This window comes from Bos grunniens, chromosome 26, assembly GCF_055505025.1.
Source record: "Bos grunniens cultivar Pamir isolate PY7600 chromosome 26, Bosgru_T2T1.0, whole genome shotgun sequence".
Lineage (NCBI taxonomy): Eukaryota > Metazoa > Chordata > Mammalia > Artiodactyla > Bovidae > Bos > Bos grunniens.
In genome coordinates this window covers 22,356,979-22,376,248 of record NC_141190.1, presented here as the reverse complement: position 1 = coordinate 22,376,248, position 19,270 = coordinate 22,356,979, and the positions used below count along the sequence as shown (strand labels likewise).

Here is a 19,270-nt window from a genome sequence, read left to right as displayed (position 1 = left end):
AAAAGTCAAATGAAATACTACTAAAGCTCATGTGTTAGATCTCAGGGATGTTATGTATTTTGGATAAAATGTTTCCAGAAGTAACCCGGAGGTGAATAAAAAAGAAAAAAGGAATCACATTAAAAAAAAACTGTCTCAAAATCAACATATCCAAATTTAAAGCACTCTTTACCATCCTCACCCATTTTAGGCTAGCTCTTTCCTTCTCAACTTTCTATCCCAGACTTAAATCCTCAGAGTCAATTTTACTCATCCCTCCCATCCCCACCTTTTCTTTTTTTTTCTTTAAATAGATTGAAGCCAATTTTAGGTCTTCAATTTTTCCTTTGAGTCATGTATTTTAATAGATCTAACCTTAGTTTTGCATTTTACTCTAATCTAGACCACCAATACCTCTTATCAGTGTTACTACTGTTGAGATCGTCTTCTGACCTCCTTGCCTAAATCTGTATCTGCTCCATTTCATATACTACTGTCGGAATCATTGTTCTAAAAAGACTACTCCTCTGCTAAAAACCTTTTATGACTCTCTGTCATCTACAGGATAAATCCAAACTTCTTAGTACAGATAGCATCCACAATTAGGCCAATTTCCATTAAAGTCTCCTGCACCATTTACATGTTATTTAGCATTCTTCAAAATAAGAAAAGCACTCAAATTAGCACTTTACTTCTATTTGGAAACACTGTTTCATTTCTCTGTTTTATCTCCATATGAACAAGCTTCCACCCCAGCCTTGCAGTGTAGGTTTCTTCGGGGCAGGGCCAGTTGCTTTTCCCCCTTCACTTTCCAGTAGTTGTTGTTCAGCTGCTAAGTCATATCTGACTCTTAGTGACTCCGTGGACTGTGAAGCATGTCAGGCTCCCCTGTCCTTCATTATCTCCCGGAATTTGCTCAGATTCATGTCTGTTGAGTTAGTGATGCTAGTCTAACCATCTCATCCTCTGCCACCCTCTTCTCCTTTGCCTTCAATCTTTCCCACAAAGCTTGAGAGCATAATATGAGTTTTTAAATGTTTATTAGATTGAGTACTATTGCCAGATTAATCTTTCTTAATCACCACTAATTTTTTCTTCAAAAATGTATAGTGGCTCTTGGTTTCCATGAAATCAAATATAAAGTTCTAGGCCTGGTTTTCAAGATCTTCCAGAATTTTCTGCTACATTATATCAAGTTATTTCCCTCAACGTACTTTTTTTTTTTCTGCCCTAGTTAAGCAAGTCTCTTCATAGTCTCATAAACATGATTTGGTCTTGAAATTTCCAAGCTAGAAGGATCTTTATTAACGCTAGTCTAGAATTATAAACACAATTACTTAATCAATTCAAGTCCTACCCATTCTTAAAATGAGTTTCAACTTCTTCTCCTCTAAGAAAGTATACAACTATTCCATCTTATCTTACTGGAAATTTCTTAACATTTTTATTTGGTCCACACAGTTTGGCACTTAAATAGATGAATGTTTGTATCTACTCTCAAGTACCCAATAAGACTGAAAGCTTACTGGACAGTCTTTGTGGTTCCCTCTACCTCCCAACACATTACATAATATACAGATAATAAGGTCTTAATAAATAACTGAAACCCTATACCCACAGCATCCAGATAGCTTTAAAAATGGTTTCCACAGCAGAGAAACTTCAAAGTGAAAGCCAACTACAGTGTTATCATTCTATCAATTTAATGCCAGTATAATTTACAGGAGGAGACTGTAAGCCCCTGCTCTAAATAAAGTTTTATTGAAACTTGCTGCTGCTGCTGCTGCTGCTAAGTCGCTTTAGTCGTGTCTGACTCTGTGCGACCCCACAGACGGCAGCCCACCAGGCTCCCCCGTCCCTGGGATTCTCCAGGCAAGAACACTGGAGTGGGTTGCTGTTTCCTTCTCCAATGCATGAAAGTGAAAAGTCAAAGTGAAGTCGTTCAGTCGTGTCTGACTCTTAGCGACCCCATGGACTGCAGCTTACCAGGCTCCTCCATCCATGGGATTTTCCAGGCAAGAGTTCTGGGGTGGGGTGCCACTGCCTTCTCTGTTATTGAAACTAAGCCATCCTCATTTATTACCATTTATCTGTGGCTGCTTTTACACTGCAATGGCAGAGGTGGGTGGTCAGGACAGAGATCCTATGGACTACAAAACCTCAAATGTTTATTATCTGGTCCTTTACAAATAAAGTTTGCCAACCCTTCATTAAAAAGGAAAAGTTCTTTGGTTGGTAAAGTATTCCTAGCTTTTCAGAGGTTTATGGATGGAGCAATATTCTCCACTACCTAGTAAGTGGCTTATTTACTGTTTTCAGTTATCTATTCGAACACACAACTCCTGATGACATGGATAATTAAGAGTTGATTATATAATCAAATAAAAAACTAAACTAATTTACACAGTGATGAAAAGTCAAGCCACTCATAATGACTCATAATAATCTTTGAGTAAGCATCTTGCTCAAGGTTGGATGGTGCAACAGCCTAAGCCTGTTTGAAAAGACATCTGCTATAAATAAAATAACCAGCTCTAAAACTAGAAGTAATGTTTTCCACCTATGCCACAACTCTTCACTGGGAGAATTAAATGGTCTCTGTAGCCAGGAAAAATTGTATCATTTTAGCAAAGCAGGCAAATTGTGGTGAATTAAAACTCTGATTTTGAATCAGTTGTTTATCATTATATAAAATGACAACCCATGTAAAGAGAAAAATCTTGAGGCCAATTTCTATAGCTAGTTGCAAACATCATATTATGCATGGGCTTGATCTGTAAATCAGTAATTGGATTCATATTTTTCTCATTACCTTATTATATGATTTGGAGCTAATTATAACCTCCAAAAATATATATGACCTGCAATTTTCAAAAATAGGAACAATTATTATTCTGCAAGTTTAAAAGGTGAGTTAGTTACACGGATAAAAATCTTTCAAACTATTCAATGAAAGGTGACAAAAAAGTGTGTCTGGGGGTGGGGGGAGTAGTGTGTATACTGTGTGTTTAAACAAATTTTAATTAATTCTTCTAGGATACAATGGAGAAAACTTAGGTCAAGTTCAGAAGTTGAAGAATACTATTCTAGGATCAGTTTTAGGGAGGGCCTCAAGTGTCCTCATAAGATAATATTCTCTGGCATGTTCTCACGCACACTGCTTCTCCAGCATGTTTATCATTTGACATATTCTATTAAACCACAGCCACCTCAAAGCCTCCCTATATTGCTCAACTTCAACAAGATCCACCAGTTAAAGTTTCCCAGAAGTGATATTTTCTAGTAATACACCAATCCAAGCACAGTATTAGGAACTGGATGGAATGGAAAGCACTCTCGGGGGCAACCAAACACAGAACTTCCATTAGTACCACCTTACTCCCTGTGACAAAAGTCCAAAAGACACCAAGTAGGTTTTCCCCTCTGCTACACTGTCCAACACTAATTATAAAACACAGATGCAGCCTTTTTCAAAATGCAAAGGGATTGTGTATATTTGCAAAGAACAACTATTTTTTTATGCTTCCAAATTCTTAATCCTGTTTGGAGCTGTCAGTGGGGGTTAATGGAAGCCTTGGATAGGAGAATTCCAATCTGGTTGGCAGATGGATAGGTTGGTTATAGCTGCATAACTATGTCTTGCCTGCAGGCACAATTCAAAACACTGTTAAAGCAATATAAAGTCTCTGTCAAGCTGAACCATTTGGATCAGTGGCAAGGAGAAATAATAATAAAAAAGAAGTTCATTTCTGGGCCTTGTGCATTTATGCTACTATGCAGAAACTGATTAATTGTCATAGTGTGCTGGTCTTCTATACCTCAGATTTCTACTTCTGGAGTAGATTTTGCATGCTAATATAATCATTCTCCCTCTTGAGACATTAGCAAATAATCAAATGAAAAACAGGATCATAATTTACTGAGATTCGAGCAATTCTCTATGCAAATTTGACTTGTTATTGCTGCTGCCTCGTTAATCTGAATGCCTTTGACAAACTCCTTTGATTTATGAACTCGTGACAACTCCAATGTGTATATATTTTGCTAGATTGACATTATCATTAAGAGTGGGTGGACTGAGCTCACATGAATGGCTGATTTTATTCGCTGGTGTCTGCTGCTCAACAGCTGAGCATCTCCTCCTCACAAAGCCCCTGAGCGTCAGGCTCTTCCCATCTTCCCATCCATTCATCATCTCGATGTTAATTGGCCCAGGCTTTAAGCAAATTTTCAACACGATTTAAAGGCACGATGACACTGATTACTGACCCTCTGCCATACGGTGCCTATTGATTAACCTGACAGAGATGATGAGCTTGAGGGAGACTAGGTGTGCGGGTACCTCAAGGGGAAAAATATATTGTCTATGCAGGCAAACACTTGTCATTACCTCACAAGCTAGAATTTGCACAGCTCACATTCTTAAAACACACTACTGCTTCAACACCTACAGCTAACGCAAAAAGTGCTTTCTGTATTCAGATGTTACAGATATGTCTTGTCAAAGCACATGACACATTCAGTATTTAGAAGAACTCCTCAGATAGATGGCTGCCTTTCAACCAATTATGCTTGTGCTGGCTGATATATGTATATTTTAGGTAAAATGCAAAGAAAGGGCCGGGTAGCCTGGCAATGCTGTATCATATGAGAAATGAATTAGAACAGGGAAACAAACTAGGTTCTTGAAAACAGATAGATAGAGGAAGGAGAAAAGGAAGGAGTAAACTGTCTGCGGCCATTCCACCACTACTACAATAAGCTGCCATTCTATCGCTGTTACAATGTAAGGTACTCTTAAAAAGAGAATAACCACCTGATTTTACAAATTTTATTTTTCGTTCTTTAAATACTGCTACCTGATTCCAACCATCAAACAATCTCTGGCACAGAAATTACCAAGAACTGAATATTTTAAAATAAAACTATATAATATTTAAGTCTAATAAACATACCCCTTAAATTCTTGCTTGCCCATTTTCAACAATTGCTGCACAAACTGCTGTACTTAGGGAAAGTGTGCAGGATTATTTCAAGTTAAGCTTCATGAGAAAACTAAATGCTTCATTATTTGAGAAAAATATTAAAGTTCATAATTAATAGTTACTGAGCACACACATTAAAAACCAAAAAAGATCTGTTTAAAGATACACAAATTTACAAAAGCAAAGTCATGCCACACTATCAGGGACCAGACAAAAACCACCTTTAAGATAGGGAAAGTTCTTATTTAAAACAAAGCTAACAAAATATGTTGCCTCTGGCCACACACATCACCTTGTTTACTTACGAGTCCTGGAGGGACAGCCAATATATAATTTTAAACACGGAGATTTTGGAGCAGTTCTAACAGTTATTTCAAAGCTAAAATAATAGAAAACTGAACAACAGCCCAGCTGTAGTCCTATTACAGTGACATGGGCTGTTAATGTAAGAGATCAAATGTTTTTCAAGTCAAACAGCATTGGTGCCTGTTATACTGGAACATGCAGCTTTTACTCCCTAAAAGCCTGCCTCCTGCTCTTTTAAGATAAACAAGCTCAACTAAGCACTGAGATACTCTGATAAGAAGGATGGAAGAGAGAACTGCACCAGGGAGTGACAAGGCAAGGAGATGAAGGAGCAGAGCTGCTTTTGTTAACTTTCAAGTTACAGAATGTATCATAATACAGCATTTTAATATTTCACCATTAAAAGAATAGCTAGTATAGGAGGAGAGGTTTCTATCAATAAATGAGAAACAGGAAAAAAAAAAAACCAGAACAGTCCTGTTTTGTGAACAGGAGAGATATTACACAGCTGTCTGAACACATTCAGCTTTGTGACTTCTTAATCAAAGGTTTGAACGTTAACTTAGCAATAACTATGAGTACTATATAAAAGAGTCTGTAATTATGTTAATATGCTCCACATCAGAAGCAATAGTCCATTTAAACTCTAAAGGATTTTTTGACTCTAAAGGCCTGATTTAAAAACAAACAGAAAAACTTCATACCTTGCCTTTTCAAGTGATTTTTTTATACTTTATTCTGCTTAACATGCAGTCATCAAACCACATCTATTTCTAACAATGCGGCTTAATATTTTTAAAATCCCAATAGGCTTGCTAAGGGTGCATTTATATACTACTGCAACCAAGATGACTATCATTTGTTCAGAAAAAAATGAGTTTCATGCATATGTTTTTACTGTTTAAAACACAATGAAAAGGTACAAAGTAGCTAAACAAGTACAGTAAAATGAATAAAAATTCAGCAGGGGTATTTGGCATAGAAAGGCATATAATAATAATAATAATAATAATAATAATAATAATAAACAACCCCACCTATCATGGTGAACAAAAGTATAAACAGTTTAATTTACTTCTCTTACTTTTAAATCTACATGAATCTGAAAGAATTTTTTTTCCTTTTCAAGATAGAACCTTTATGCTTATATGTTTAGGACAGATACTTTCATGCCACAATTTTCTTTGCTGCCATATTTACACAACATTTCATCCAGAGACCCTATGCATATACTTTTGTGTGAATTAAGAGGCAAACATTTGCTTCTACTAATAAGGACATCTGGTTATTTTTGTAACTCAAGGACATCTGCATTCCGCAGATCTTTCTGATTTCTCAAAATGGGATTGAGAACTATAGAACCCTTACGATGTATGCCAAAATCCCTCTCTCTGCAAAGTTATTTCTGTCATTCCTGTTCCTGAGTTTTTTTCCTGCTAAATGACTTTCATCACCTTGGATGTCTTCCCTGTTTTAGTATATTCTCATTTTATTACAATTCAACAATACTGTAAAACAAATTTAGGGCTCCTTTAAAGTTGATAAACTGTAATATCCCCAAATGTCTATCCATTTTGGAGTGAAAATAAAACCATCCCAAGTAAATAAGTAAATCTGTGGAAACCACAATGGGCTAGGTTAAGATTTATATTTAGGTGTATATTTCTATTGTGCATTGTCCCTTATTTAATCACTCTTTTTTCCCTTATTATTAAGAAATTATTATTATGTGGGTTTGTTATGTTGTGGGCTTTTCCACTAATTATACGAATGAATGTTCAGGTCTTTAAAATTACAAATATCATCTCCACTCATTGACTTATATAGATTTTTGGTTTCCAACGGTGAATAACATGGTTCAGCACAGGTCCTGAAGGGTATGCCTTAAAGAACAGAAACTAACCAATAAGAAATCAAACATCACATTTTGCTTTATAGCCCTTGCTTTCCTTTTAAAATGCCAAGTAGACAAACTATACTCCTTATTCGGATACTTGAGTTTAAGCTCTAACTTTTGTTTTAACTGTAAATTCTGCTTTTCATTTTCTGCTCATCTCCATTACAGGAATATATATATACACACACACATATATTAATATATAATGAGGAAAAATGTTTTTAAACAGAAAAAAACTAATATAATTTACAACAACTACCTTCGTACAGGTCTTTAGCCAGACACCAAGGCAGTATTGGTCTAAAGGATTTAAAATTTAAGTGAGAAGGCTTCTATTTCTGAAGGGTCAAAGGTTATAAACATCAATTCATGTCTCAGTTTTTTATTTGTTAATATTACCAAACAACAAAATAAAAAGCTGATTAACCTGGAGTGAGTACATGATAAATTTGGGAAGATAGCAAATTTTACTACCCCAGGGACAAACACATATATATATTGTTGAATTGTTATTGTTAGTGTTGTTGTTTTAAACAATGCTCTTTGATGTCTAACAAAATTTTAAAGATTTTTCTTTTTCTCCAATAGAAAACTATTCCTATAACAATGCAAATGTTCTCTACTTAAAGGATATGGTTATATGTTATTCTAACAAAATTATTTTCTCTTAAGCCTACGGAATGTTAGAGAATGGGGGAAAAAAAAAAAAGTCAGAAACATTCATCTAAATGTTCCAGAATTATTCTGTCTTGGATCAGCATCTAAATTTTAAAAATCAGATAATCACTTAAGCATGATTTTTTTTAATTGAAGAGCAGTTGACTTACAATGTTGTTAGTCTCACAGTACAGCAAAGTTCTTCAGATACAGCTATAGATATATAAATACACACATATAAATGTATAGATATATATTCTCAGATTATTTTCCATATAGTTTATTATAAGGTATTAGATATAGTTCCCTGTGCTATATACAGTAGATCCTTGTCATTTATCTATTTTATATATAGTAGTGTGTATCTGTTGATCCTGAACTCCCAATTTATCACCACCACCCTTTCCCTTTTGGTAACCATGAGTTTCTTTCTATATCAGTAAGTCTACTTTTGTTTCACAAATAAGCTCATTTGTATCTTTTTTTTTTTTTTTTTAGATTTCACATAGAAGCACGATTATTTAATTGAATAAATAATGATTAACCGATTCAGACCAGGCTAATTTAATCAATGGTCTCTTAAATCTGTTATTAGTATTGTCAATGGTATTTTGTCGAGCTATGGAATGAAAAAATCACCAGAACTTCGGAGTTTTGTAATGAATAATTGATTTGACAAATACTAAACATTAGTTTTAATACTGCAGTACTTGTTCTTGTAGTACAGAACCAGTACTACTCTGTAAACCATCATATTCTGTATACTGAATACCATCATAGCCAACTTTGGTATTAAAGTTTGCTTGCCACAATTGCCCTTTGTGGAAACCAATGTAACTCGTGCTCCTGCAGACAAGGAAGGAACAACAGACTTCAAAACCAGCTGCTGATCACTGACTGCAATACAAAGAATATTCTGGGCAGTGATTGGTAAAGAAAGCACAGCTATTTCTAAATCCCGGTAGCTCCCAGAATCTCTTTTCCTTTTGAGTGGTATAGTCTGCAAGCACTGACTGGTGGGTCATTCGACCCACGGGGGCCTGGAAAGGTTTCAGGAATAACAGAGGTCATGTAATTGCCAAAAGAGCATTAGCTACTCAATCATAATGGATAATTAAATGACCTACATGATTCCTGAAATAGCTGTTCTATATTTGGTCTATTACTTGTGTCCCTTAAGATAAGCTACTCGTCTGGTCTGTCTTGACCTGCAAAAGTCCAAACTGCGCCTGAAAACTAGCTGCATGCTTCTGTTGCTCAGTAAATCCCACCCCCCACCGCCAAGTAGTCATGCCCCAGACTATGCTTTCAAGAGGACACATACACACACAAAAATCAATCTTGTATCCTTCTCCCTATTGTGCTCTCTGGAATACAAATGACTAAAGCAAAGAAAAAAATTAGTAAATTCCTGGCTTAGATCTTCAGGGGATAGAAAGAGGATACATAAGAACTACAAAGAAGGAAAGTCATGATAAAATTTTTTTTAAGTTTTGCTCAATATGCCTCCAAAGAATTTTACATTGATTACAAAGCTAGTCAGGAATTTTTTGTGGGCAGCAAGTCATTAAAACTCCAATTGCCTGAACTGCATTTTTGATGTGTGGACTATCAGAATCCTTCTTGGCCTAGATTTTAGTCCATACAGAAAGCAAACTGCTTCTTAACAGATAAAACATACATGGAACCAACTGTTTTATAATAGCAGTAGCAAAGGGAACAAGAATCTATATGCTTCACATTTTCATCTCTTTAAATAGTTCAACAACCTCGCTATAATATTTGATCAGAAATATAACCAAATAGAACCCAACTGCATGAACGGCAAAAAATGTACTGGAGAATAAGCTTCTTTAGGAGCAAAAGGTCTGCCTGTGGCCCTAGAGGAAGCTGCACATGAGGCAAACACTGAAGACAGAGGCAAGAGACAAGTGACCAAAGACAACTCCACAATAATGGCAAGGGACAAGGGATGTAAGGGACAAAAGAGTTCACGTTTAGAATACCTTGGAGGCTACTAGGATTTTTCCGTTTCCATGGGAAATTATGTAGCTTGAGGCTACTGACTACCCTGGTCTCCTACTAGTACACGAATGGCTTATTAAACCTAGAACATATCTGTTTTAGTTAACTTCTGGGCAGGGGGGGTTAGAGTAGGAGAAGAGAACAAAATGTACTTAAATGCCGAATTTTTTCTCCAGGCTGAATGCCTTTCATCCAATAAGACATTCAAAGCAGTGACCCAGCAAATGGATTGAAAAAGCAATCTTCCATCCCAGTGCCACATTATCATTTCTATTCAGTATTCTCCATGAGATATCTCAATCAGCTGTGTGTAAGTGACAACGCAGCCCATTGCTGGGTTAATTAAACATTTGACTTTAACACCCTCCCCGTCATTAAGCAAATAAAAACAGATAATTCAAACTGCACTTCATCCTCAGGGTACACAACACACATGTCAAAATTAAGAGAGTCCAAGGCCTCTGGGGAATTCTGTTGGGGCTATAATCAGTTTAAATCTTATCTGGTTTATCAATTATTCTATTGATTAAACCAAAGCGGTTATACACAACTCCTCTGCCGCATGGGATTGATGTCAGCAGAGCAAGAAAATAACTCCAGGAGGTTCCAAACTGATTTAAAAAGAGACCAACAGACAGACCAATAATAGTCGATTATTATGTACCAGTGATCCATATACTGAAGAGTTGATTCTTAGTTTCATGCGGGTGAAGTGAACTGTTTCCAATCACTATATCCTCCTGCTATATACCTCACCACTGGCTTGAGTAAATTTATGTCTTGGAAGATCAACATATTTTCTACTGATTTAAACAGAAGCTAGCATGCTCAGTGATTGAAATATTTTATAGATACAGACCCTAAACTGTAACAGAGTCTCAAACAGGGAAAATCAAATTTTTTTCCTAAAAAAATCTTACCTGTCTGCACATCACTGGGAACATGCAGGGATGAAAGGGGACATACTTGAGAACTGATTCTCCTAAAAATATGTAATCGCACAGTTACTACAATGTATTAAAACACCAAATTCTTGAAAAAGAGAATCTAAGAAATCTGAGATCTTACCATAGATTCAGACTCATGACTCCTTTTATCAATTCTAAGGGCAAACATCTTCAAAACCGTTAATAACAATGAAAATATAGTGCTCCATCTTCAAACAAAATGTTGATATTCAAGCTCTAACATGAAATTCCTATTGAATTTTTTAAAAACAATTCTGATACTCTCCTACTCAATTCATTGTATAGGAGACTTCAAATGTCCAGAACCCTTATCACCTCAAGGCCACGCTCTACAATAATACATATAAGAAAAGCACTAATAAAGCATACTAACAAAAATGGGGGGATGGTGGGTAAAACTACTCCTCACTTTATATTTGTACACACATAGCTGTGCTCTTCAGAAACAGAATTTTTTCACTGCTAATCCTGGCACCACGTGTGCAACCAACCGTAATTTAACTTACCTCCTTCAGATTTTTTGTTTTCAGGCAGACTAAGTAAGAAACCTGCATTAGCATGCTGTATTCTACACTCACCACTAGAAATACTGAGGGTGCTATTTGTAATTGTATTCTTTTTAAGAGGTTTGTTCTCTGCAGCTGTTTTCTGCTTGCAGTGTATTTTGTGTAATCAGCACATCATCATAAATACATTGGCTGTTCCCCTGAGGGTAGCTGTCAGTGTTTAATTTACAGAACAACCTGGCCAATGTGAATTTTAACACTACAGTACTAGGCAAGGAGTTACCACACTCTGTGAAAAACAGGCTTCTATGAATTTTTATATCAAGACCTGGTCCCAGGACAATTTAAGTTCTAGAAATAGACTGTTTAAAGAAGCACTTTATACCTTGTATGCAACAGACTCTTTCCCACTTAAGGGCCTTAGAAGAAGCCCTGAAGTAACCAAACCACAAGTGAGCACTACAAATTCTAGAGACAACAGGATTGAACATCTATGATCTACCAGCAGGAGGCACTGTTATAAATGTTACCCATCTCTTTTTAAAGCTACATGTAAAGCTATCAAAAACATCACTGCTCCCTTGGAAGGTGTGTAAAGGCAGAAGAGAAAATCATTTAAGATGTCTATTTTTGCTGACATGAGCTATATCTGATATGAAAATAGGTATACTGCTTCCTTAGAGCTGCTACTAAGCCAGACCTTATCTAGCTCAATGAATGAGAAAAATACATGAAACAAATGATTATTCATAGCAGTGCATGCCATTAAGTCGCTTCGATTGTGTCTGACTCTTTGCAATCCTATGGACTATAGTCAAGTTCCTCTGTCCATGGGATTCTCTAGGCAAGAATTCTGGAGTGGGATGCCATGCACTCCTCTACGGGATCTTCCTGACTCAGAGATCAAATCCAGTCTCGTACGTCTCCTGCATTGGGAGGTGGGTTCTTTACCACCAGTGCCACCTGGGAAGCAGCAGTAGTCCCCACAAATTATACGCATAGTGCCTGGTACATAAGCTCTCAATGAATGTCTAGTAAATAACTATAAGCTCCTTGAGGACAGGGTCTGAATCTTAATTTATGCCCAGCAATTTGCACAGTACCCAGCACACAGAAGGTATTCAATACATGAATTAAACTGAATTAAAGCTAGTTGTGAGTGGCAATGTTATTTGTAAAGATTTAGATCTACATGATGTCAAAATATATTTTCTAACTCAGTAAAATGCCCTTAAAAGCAGATATAGAGTGTCTATCATGTATTGTAGTCATTTTAATTAATGCTATTTGTATAGCTCAGAAACCTAAGTAGCTCAATCTTAGAGCTACTTCAATCTTAGCTCAATCTTACAATAAAACCAAGCTAGCCTACAAAATATTGGAACAGTAAAACTTACTTTTTGTTTTAATAATGAAGACCATATATAAGAGATTGAAACTTTTATATAGGAAACGTATCCAATAGCACTCTTCCACTGTTGAAGTGGCATTACAGGTACACATACACACTCTACAAATCAAGTGATCAAACATGTATTTCTGTGTGAGGCAAAATTGTATAAGTTAGAATGCCTAACAGAAATCAGTCCTGAATATTCACTGGACACTGAAACTCCAATACTTTGGCCACGTGATGCGAAGAACTGTCTCACTGAAAAAGATTCTGATGCTGAGAAAGATTGAAGGCAGGAGGAGAAGGGAACGACAGAAGATGAGATGGTTGGATGGCATCACCAACTCAATGGACATGAATCTGAGCAAGCTCCAGGAGTTGGTGATGGACAGGGAAGCCTGGCGTGCTGCAGTCCATGGGGTCGCAAAGAGTTGGACACAACTGAGCGACTGAACTGACTGATGCCTCAAGTTACACTGAATCAAAATACAGTTCATTCTTGCAGAGGTCTCCCCCGTGTATTTGCTTTATATAGTTGTGAAGAATTATATTTTCATGATGTTTTACAAAAATTAAATTGTGATTAATGAGTTCTTTGTTTTTAAAAAGGAAGAGAATTGCCTATTTCACTTCTGAGAATTTCAAACTTGCCCAAATTTATAATAAAGTTAAAATTTAAACAACTAACTAGAGCAGCACAAATTTGAAGAACTTACTCTGAAACTACAATTAAAATATTTCCTATAATAATTTTAAAATTTTATGTAAGCATAATTATATATAGTAAAATTTGATAACACCCTTAAATTGACTGACCTCAGTATTCTGACAACTGTAAAGAAGTTTTATTTAAGAACACAAGCCCTATTCATTACTTTCTATAATGCTTTGTGTGTGCTCAGTTGTTCAGTTGTGTCCAACTCTTTGCGACCCCATGGGCTACAGCCCTCCAGGCTCCTCTGTCTGTGGAATTTTCCAGGCAAGAATACTAGAGCAGATTGCCATTTTCTTCTCCAGGGATCTTCTTGACCCAGGGATCAAACCTGCATCTCTTGTGTCTCTAGTATTGGCAGGTGGATTCTTTACTACTGTGCACTGTACCACCGGGGAAGCTCCTCTGTTATGCTAAGACATTTTTAAAAGGTAATTCTTTTTTACATTTATGTCACATGAAAGGCAAACTGAGAAAGAACATGACCCACTGACTCAGGACGTTTGGATTTGTTTCACCAATTATATTAGCTTTTAATTCAATTGAATATTTGAGATAATATTTTGTAAAACAAACAAACAAACAAACTTTATGCCTAACAAATATATCTTAATTCTTAATAGGTTAATTAATCACATCCTTTCTTCTTAGATTAAGAACTACAAAAATACATCCTGGGACCTTCTGAACTAAACTGGATGGGGTTAGACTAAGGTCACGCTAGATCAGATGACTGCATTCTGTCTTCCCTGGAGACCATGTAGTAGTTCCATGTATTGCCATTAGATAGCAGCACAGTACACACCATCAGTCATATCTCACAGTCTCTTCCGTTAAGGTTGGAATTATCTTGGCTACACACACACACACACACACACACACACACACACACACACACACACGGATTCTAATTCAATTAGTGCAGTCGGCAACTCCAGAAAAAAGTAATTCAATTAGTGCATTGTGGAGCTCTACAATACCTCTAAGCAGATGTTCACCATCTTCAGGAACTGGAGCTAGGTTTAAAATACCTGTATCACTCAGATATGCCACTACATTATGTCATTTGTCAAAGAGCTTACATATGCTTTTCTGACTTCAAAGAAAAGGTGAGGAAACACACTCAGGCTAAGTTCCTAGAGATTTTTCCATTATCTACACCAAAGAAGTATATTCAATTTTAGGCTGCAGTAATTAAATTACATAATCCAAATTATGTTCAAACTGTATACTACACTATTACTTATTTTTGCAGTGCTGTCTCTAGTTATGCATGCCACACTGTTACGAGGACACTGTCAAGGTGGAATGCATTCACAAGGAGGGACAATCAGAATGATTAACACCCTCCCCATCAAAATACAGGGTTATGAAAATGGCAGGAATGATTATTAGCATTTTCCAAAGAAATGCTATCAGAACTGGGAATATTCACTCTGAGAACAGCAAACATAAGCAACATGATAGCTATCCTCAAACACAGAAATACATGAAGGAAAAAACACAGAAATACATGAAAAAAAAAACACAGAAATACATGAAAAAGAAAACACAGAAATACATGAAAAAGAAAACAATTACTTTATATTATACAAAAGGTAAAATTAGAATCAGCAGGTGAACAAGAAGTTTGACTCCTTGAGAGAAAATTTTCTAACAGAACCAACAGTGAAGAAGAAAGCAAGATGACTCAAGAAATTCAGCTTGCCAATAATGGCAGTGATCAAGCAGAGATTAGATGACCCTTTGCCAAAAAAACTTCATAAAGGAGTCCTGTATGTGACTGGATGGTTTCCTGACCTCACTTTCAACAGTGAAATTCCATGGTTCTATGAATATACTGATTTTTGCTCATAAGGGAAACCTGGACTTTAAGTAATAAAGATAATCATTAAGGAGGAATGGCTATACAAAAGCCCATGGGCTGTGAGGCATTTTGATAGTGACTGCTGCATAATAATACATGGAAGGAAGAAGAAATTTGTTGTACTTTCTCTCTGCTAAGATTTAGGAGGTGCCATAATGTACATATTTCTAGTCTTATTTCTTAGCTAAGCACTTGCACTTCTCTTGCTCTTTCAAGACTGGAAAGAATGGTTTGTTTTTACTTATCCTCAGGAAATCAGCCAATGAGAAATCAATTTCTAGAAGACTGATTTTTTAAAAAATCCTCCATTGAGTCAAGATATTGGGTTCTCATAGCTTAAATGAAAATCTACATCAATATTTATGCTTTAAAAATACAGAACAATACTTAAAACAACAGTAAGTAATTCTCAATATCCCTCCCTTTTGTCTTGCTCTCTCTGCCCTGTACCTTGTGAAGACATAATTTTGGGTACAAGGGAGCAGGACATTATTTTACAAATATTATCTCCTCTCTTTTAAGCATGACCTCAAAGCAGGGAATTAAGAAATGTCAGGAATGATTGCCACCATTTTTCCAGAGCATTTCACTATGTATTCATGATAGAGAATAGCTCCTGCCTTTCACATCTGCATAGGGAGAGGACTAAGCTAAATGGCTGTGCTTTAAAAGCATCAATGAATTAATTCAAGTACTTTCCACACAAACTCCTACTTTTTCATATTCCACAAGAATTTCAAAAGGTCATTCTCACTTAAAACCTTACCTGTAAGGTCTATGTCCCCAAAACAAATTAAGATAAAATCACATCATGTATCTGTCAAAAGAGCTGCTTTTGTAGAATGAAAAAAAAACTTGTTTCTGTAAAATGTTATTTTAAGATATACTGCAACTTAAATAGCAATAGGAAACTTTCTATTAATAGAAAATATTTTCCAAGAAATCTATGGTTTGGCTTTTTCAACGAAAATTTTCTTTTCATGTGCCACTAACTTATTCTAATACAAATGTAATGGGCTCTTCCATATTATCCATTCATGAATTCTGCACTTAAAAAAAAAGAAAAGTATTTTCTTCTTCCCAAAAGTTTAAGGCTTCCATTAATGAACAAAAACTTCGGATAAACAGAGCAATAAATAACATAGCTGGGTTAATTTTTATTTGACCAGCAGTACTGCCATACAGTGGGCTATCAGCCTAACAAGCTATGTCACTCCATTTCTTATCTTTACACTACTACCTTCCAAACTTCCTGCCTCCACAAAAACAGAACCAGGACCTAAGCTGATTCCTCCTTAGAACTTAGTACATTCCATAAACCTCCAAATTAGTTAACTAACCCAACTCTAGTCTCCTTTGTCCACACCTCACAGCCTGCATTTATGTTCTAGTGTTAAGTTTATTTGTTGGCTCCATCAGCACCACTTCTCTTTAACATTGTCCCTTTTCATGCATTTAAGGCAACTACTTCCAACCCTATCAATGAAAACAGACAAATGGGGGATAAAGGAATGAACTGCAAACACCTCAAACAAGAAAGGTTGCTTAAAAAACCAAGTGTCACATTCTGACAGTTCAATATTTCATAGCCAATACAAGGAATGTGCAACGACACTGCAACTTTAAATCTTTTCCTCCTATGTCAGTCTCTCTTTCTCTCATTGTAATGCCAAAGGGAACAGCAATCAGAGTGGAGATGTTCAACGTGATAGAGGTCAGGACACCATCGGATCAACGTACCAGAAACACGACCTTGTTTATTTTTTTTTCCACAGTATTATTGTTTACAGGGTGCTTTGCTCATGTACCTTGTGGTTCTTAGCTAAAAGATGAAATTACAGCCCAGGATGAAGCGCTCAGGCACACATCCAATTTGTGTTTCCATCTCAGAAAACAAAAAGCTTCTAAGGCCCTCAGGCTGCCATTCAAACTTGGAGGCTGACATTTTTAACAGCATGAACCAGAGACTGGCAGAGAGAATGATCTAATGCATTTCTGACTTGTCAATCAAAGATCTCACCTCTGCTGTCTTGTAAACAGTTGGGGGCCATCTAACTACATTCATAAACCTAGGGAGAGCTTACTGCCAGCTGGGGTGCTGGAGCCACATGCTCTGGCTTCTATTCACCAAAATCATGATTCAGTTTTATAATCTCACTGTAAATAGTCCATAGGCACATTTCCAAGACTCCTGGAATAGAACCAGAATGGGGAATACAAAAGAGATATTGGTCAAATACTGTGTTATTTTCAAGCTGTTGGAATCCTGTACCCATTTTATCCTCATTTTACCAATTCTCCCCAAAGGACTACACTATTCTGCAACTAAAATGCTTAAAAAAATTAATGACCTGACAATGTAAAAGTCTAGAGGAAATATACTAATTTATACCAGAAATTTCCCTTGTGTTTTATTACCAGTAAAGAAACAGGCTCCCTAAACACAGCTCATGCAAAGGACAGAAACTGGAGTAAACAATAGCAACTATATTTTAGTAAAACTAATCATGTGCTTTCTTTCCAATATAAAATTTCTCATGTTCATATGCAAAAGCTTTGTATAAACTAGTTTAAAATACTGAAATGTATATTTGTGTATATGAAACATGAGAAGAGTAGTTATCCCTCTACTCCTTCTGTTTATGATTTCCAACATCCACAAAAATTAGACCAAATCAGGCTAAAACATGAACTTTTTGCTAAAGGATCACATATAAAAATAAATTTACTCTTTTTTATGCCAATTTTACTGCATACAGAATTCCAATTTAATTCATACCAAGCCACACATACTAGATTTGCAAGAAAGGTCTTGAGAATTTGAATGGTACACCTGAGAATGTTCAAAGGCAAGTGACAGATAACCTAGCTGGGGAAGGTACAATGCAAAATCCCATTTCTTGATGATCTACAACATCCTAGGCCCAAATAACTATTTCAAAATATAGACTTGGTTTCCAGAGGACTGGGCCAGAGAATATAGAAAAGCTCACAGCTACTGAACATCATTCTTAGGAAAAACAGAACTCATGGGTGTCACCGCCCATGAAGAAAGCACTGCAATTCTTAGAGGCCTGAGCAGCTAAATAGTCAAGAGATTGGTCTTTTTTTCCCCCAATGAGGCCAACACAAAATGACAAAGAAAAGAGTTTCTTAAATGATGCCTATCTACCAAGATTCCATATCCTGACAGTCTACACAAAATAGCAAACCTAGAAATTAACACAGGGAAGGACAGCAAGACAATAAAACACTACCACATAAAAAAAGCACAATGGTAAAAGAAGGTACAAATGGCTGTGCAGTCACAAAACCACCAACAATGATTCCTAAATAACATATAAAGAACTCCTATGGTACTTTGGCCTCTACTCAGCACAAAGATTGCAGGAACAAGAAAGTAATCTTGGAATATAAAGAAAGTAATATGTACCTCTCCAGAGGATACAGGTGAACCTTAACTGCCCACAGGAAGAATTTCTCTGGTAAGGACAGTACCTCCATAAAGGCTCCCATCACCCGTAGAAGTTTTCATCAATTTGATGACATGATCCTCTACACAGAAAACCCTAAAGACACCACCAGAAAATCAGTAGAGCTAATCAATGAATATAGTAAAGTTGCAGGATATAAAATTAATACACAGAAATCCCTTGCATTCCTATACACTAACAATGAAAAAAACAGAAAGAGAAATTGAACCATTCACCTTTGCAACAAAAAGAATAAAACACTTAGGAGTAAATTTACTTAAAGAAACAAAAGACCTACATATAGAAAACTATAGAACACTGATGAAAGAAATCAAAGATGACACAAATAGATGGAGAAATATACCATGTTTATGGATTGGAAGAATCAATATAGTGAAAACGAGTATACTACCCAAAACCATCTATAAATTCAACACAATCTCTATCAAGCTACCAACAGTAATTTTCAGAGAACTAGAACAAATAATTTCACAATTTGTAT

At 36.1% G+C, this 19,270-nt stretch overlaps 1 protein-coding gene across 29 annotated transcripts in view; it reads right to left on the bottom strand.

The window, feature by feature from the left end:
• Positions 1-19,270, bottom strand: part of BTRC (beta-transducin repeat containing E3 ubiquitin protein ligase) — a 170,371-nt gene that overhangs the window by 83,650 nt on the left and 67,451 nt on the right. For 7 of the 29 annotated variants that reach the window (XM_086377339.1, XM_086377338.1, XM_086377333.1 and 4 more), the window contains one exon: positions 10,770-10,831. The exons of the other annotated variants lie outside the window; for them this stretch is intronic. In XM_086377339.1, coding sequence (XP_086233465.1) covers positions 10,770-10,793 — 24 coding nt within the window. In that variant the 5' untranslated portion in view covers positions 10,794-10,831. The remainder of the gene's footprint in view (positions 1-10,769; positions 10,832-19,270) is intronic. 29 annotated transcript variants of the gene reach the window in all.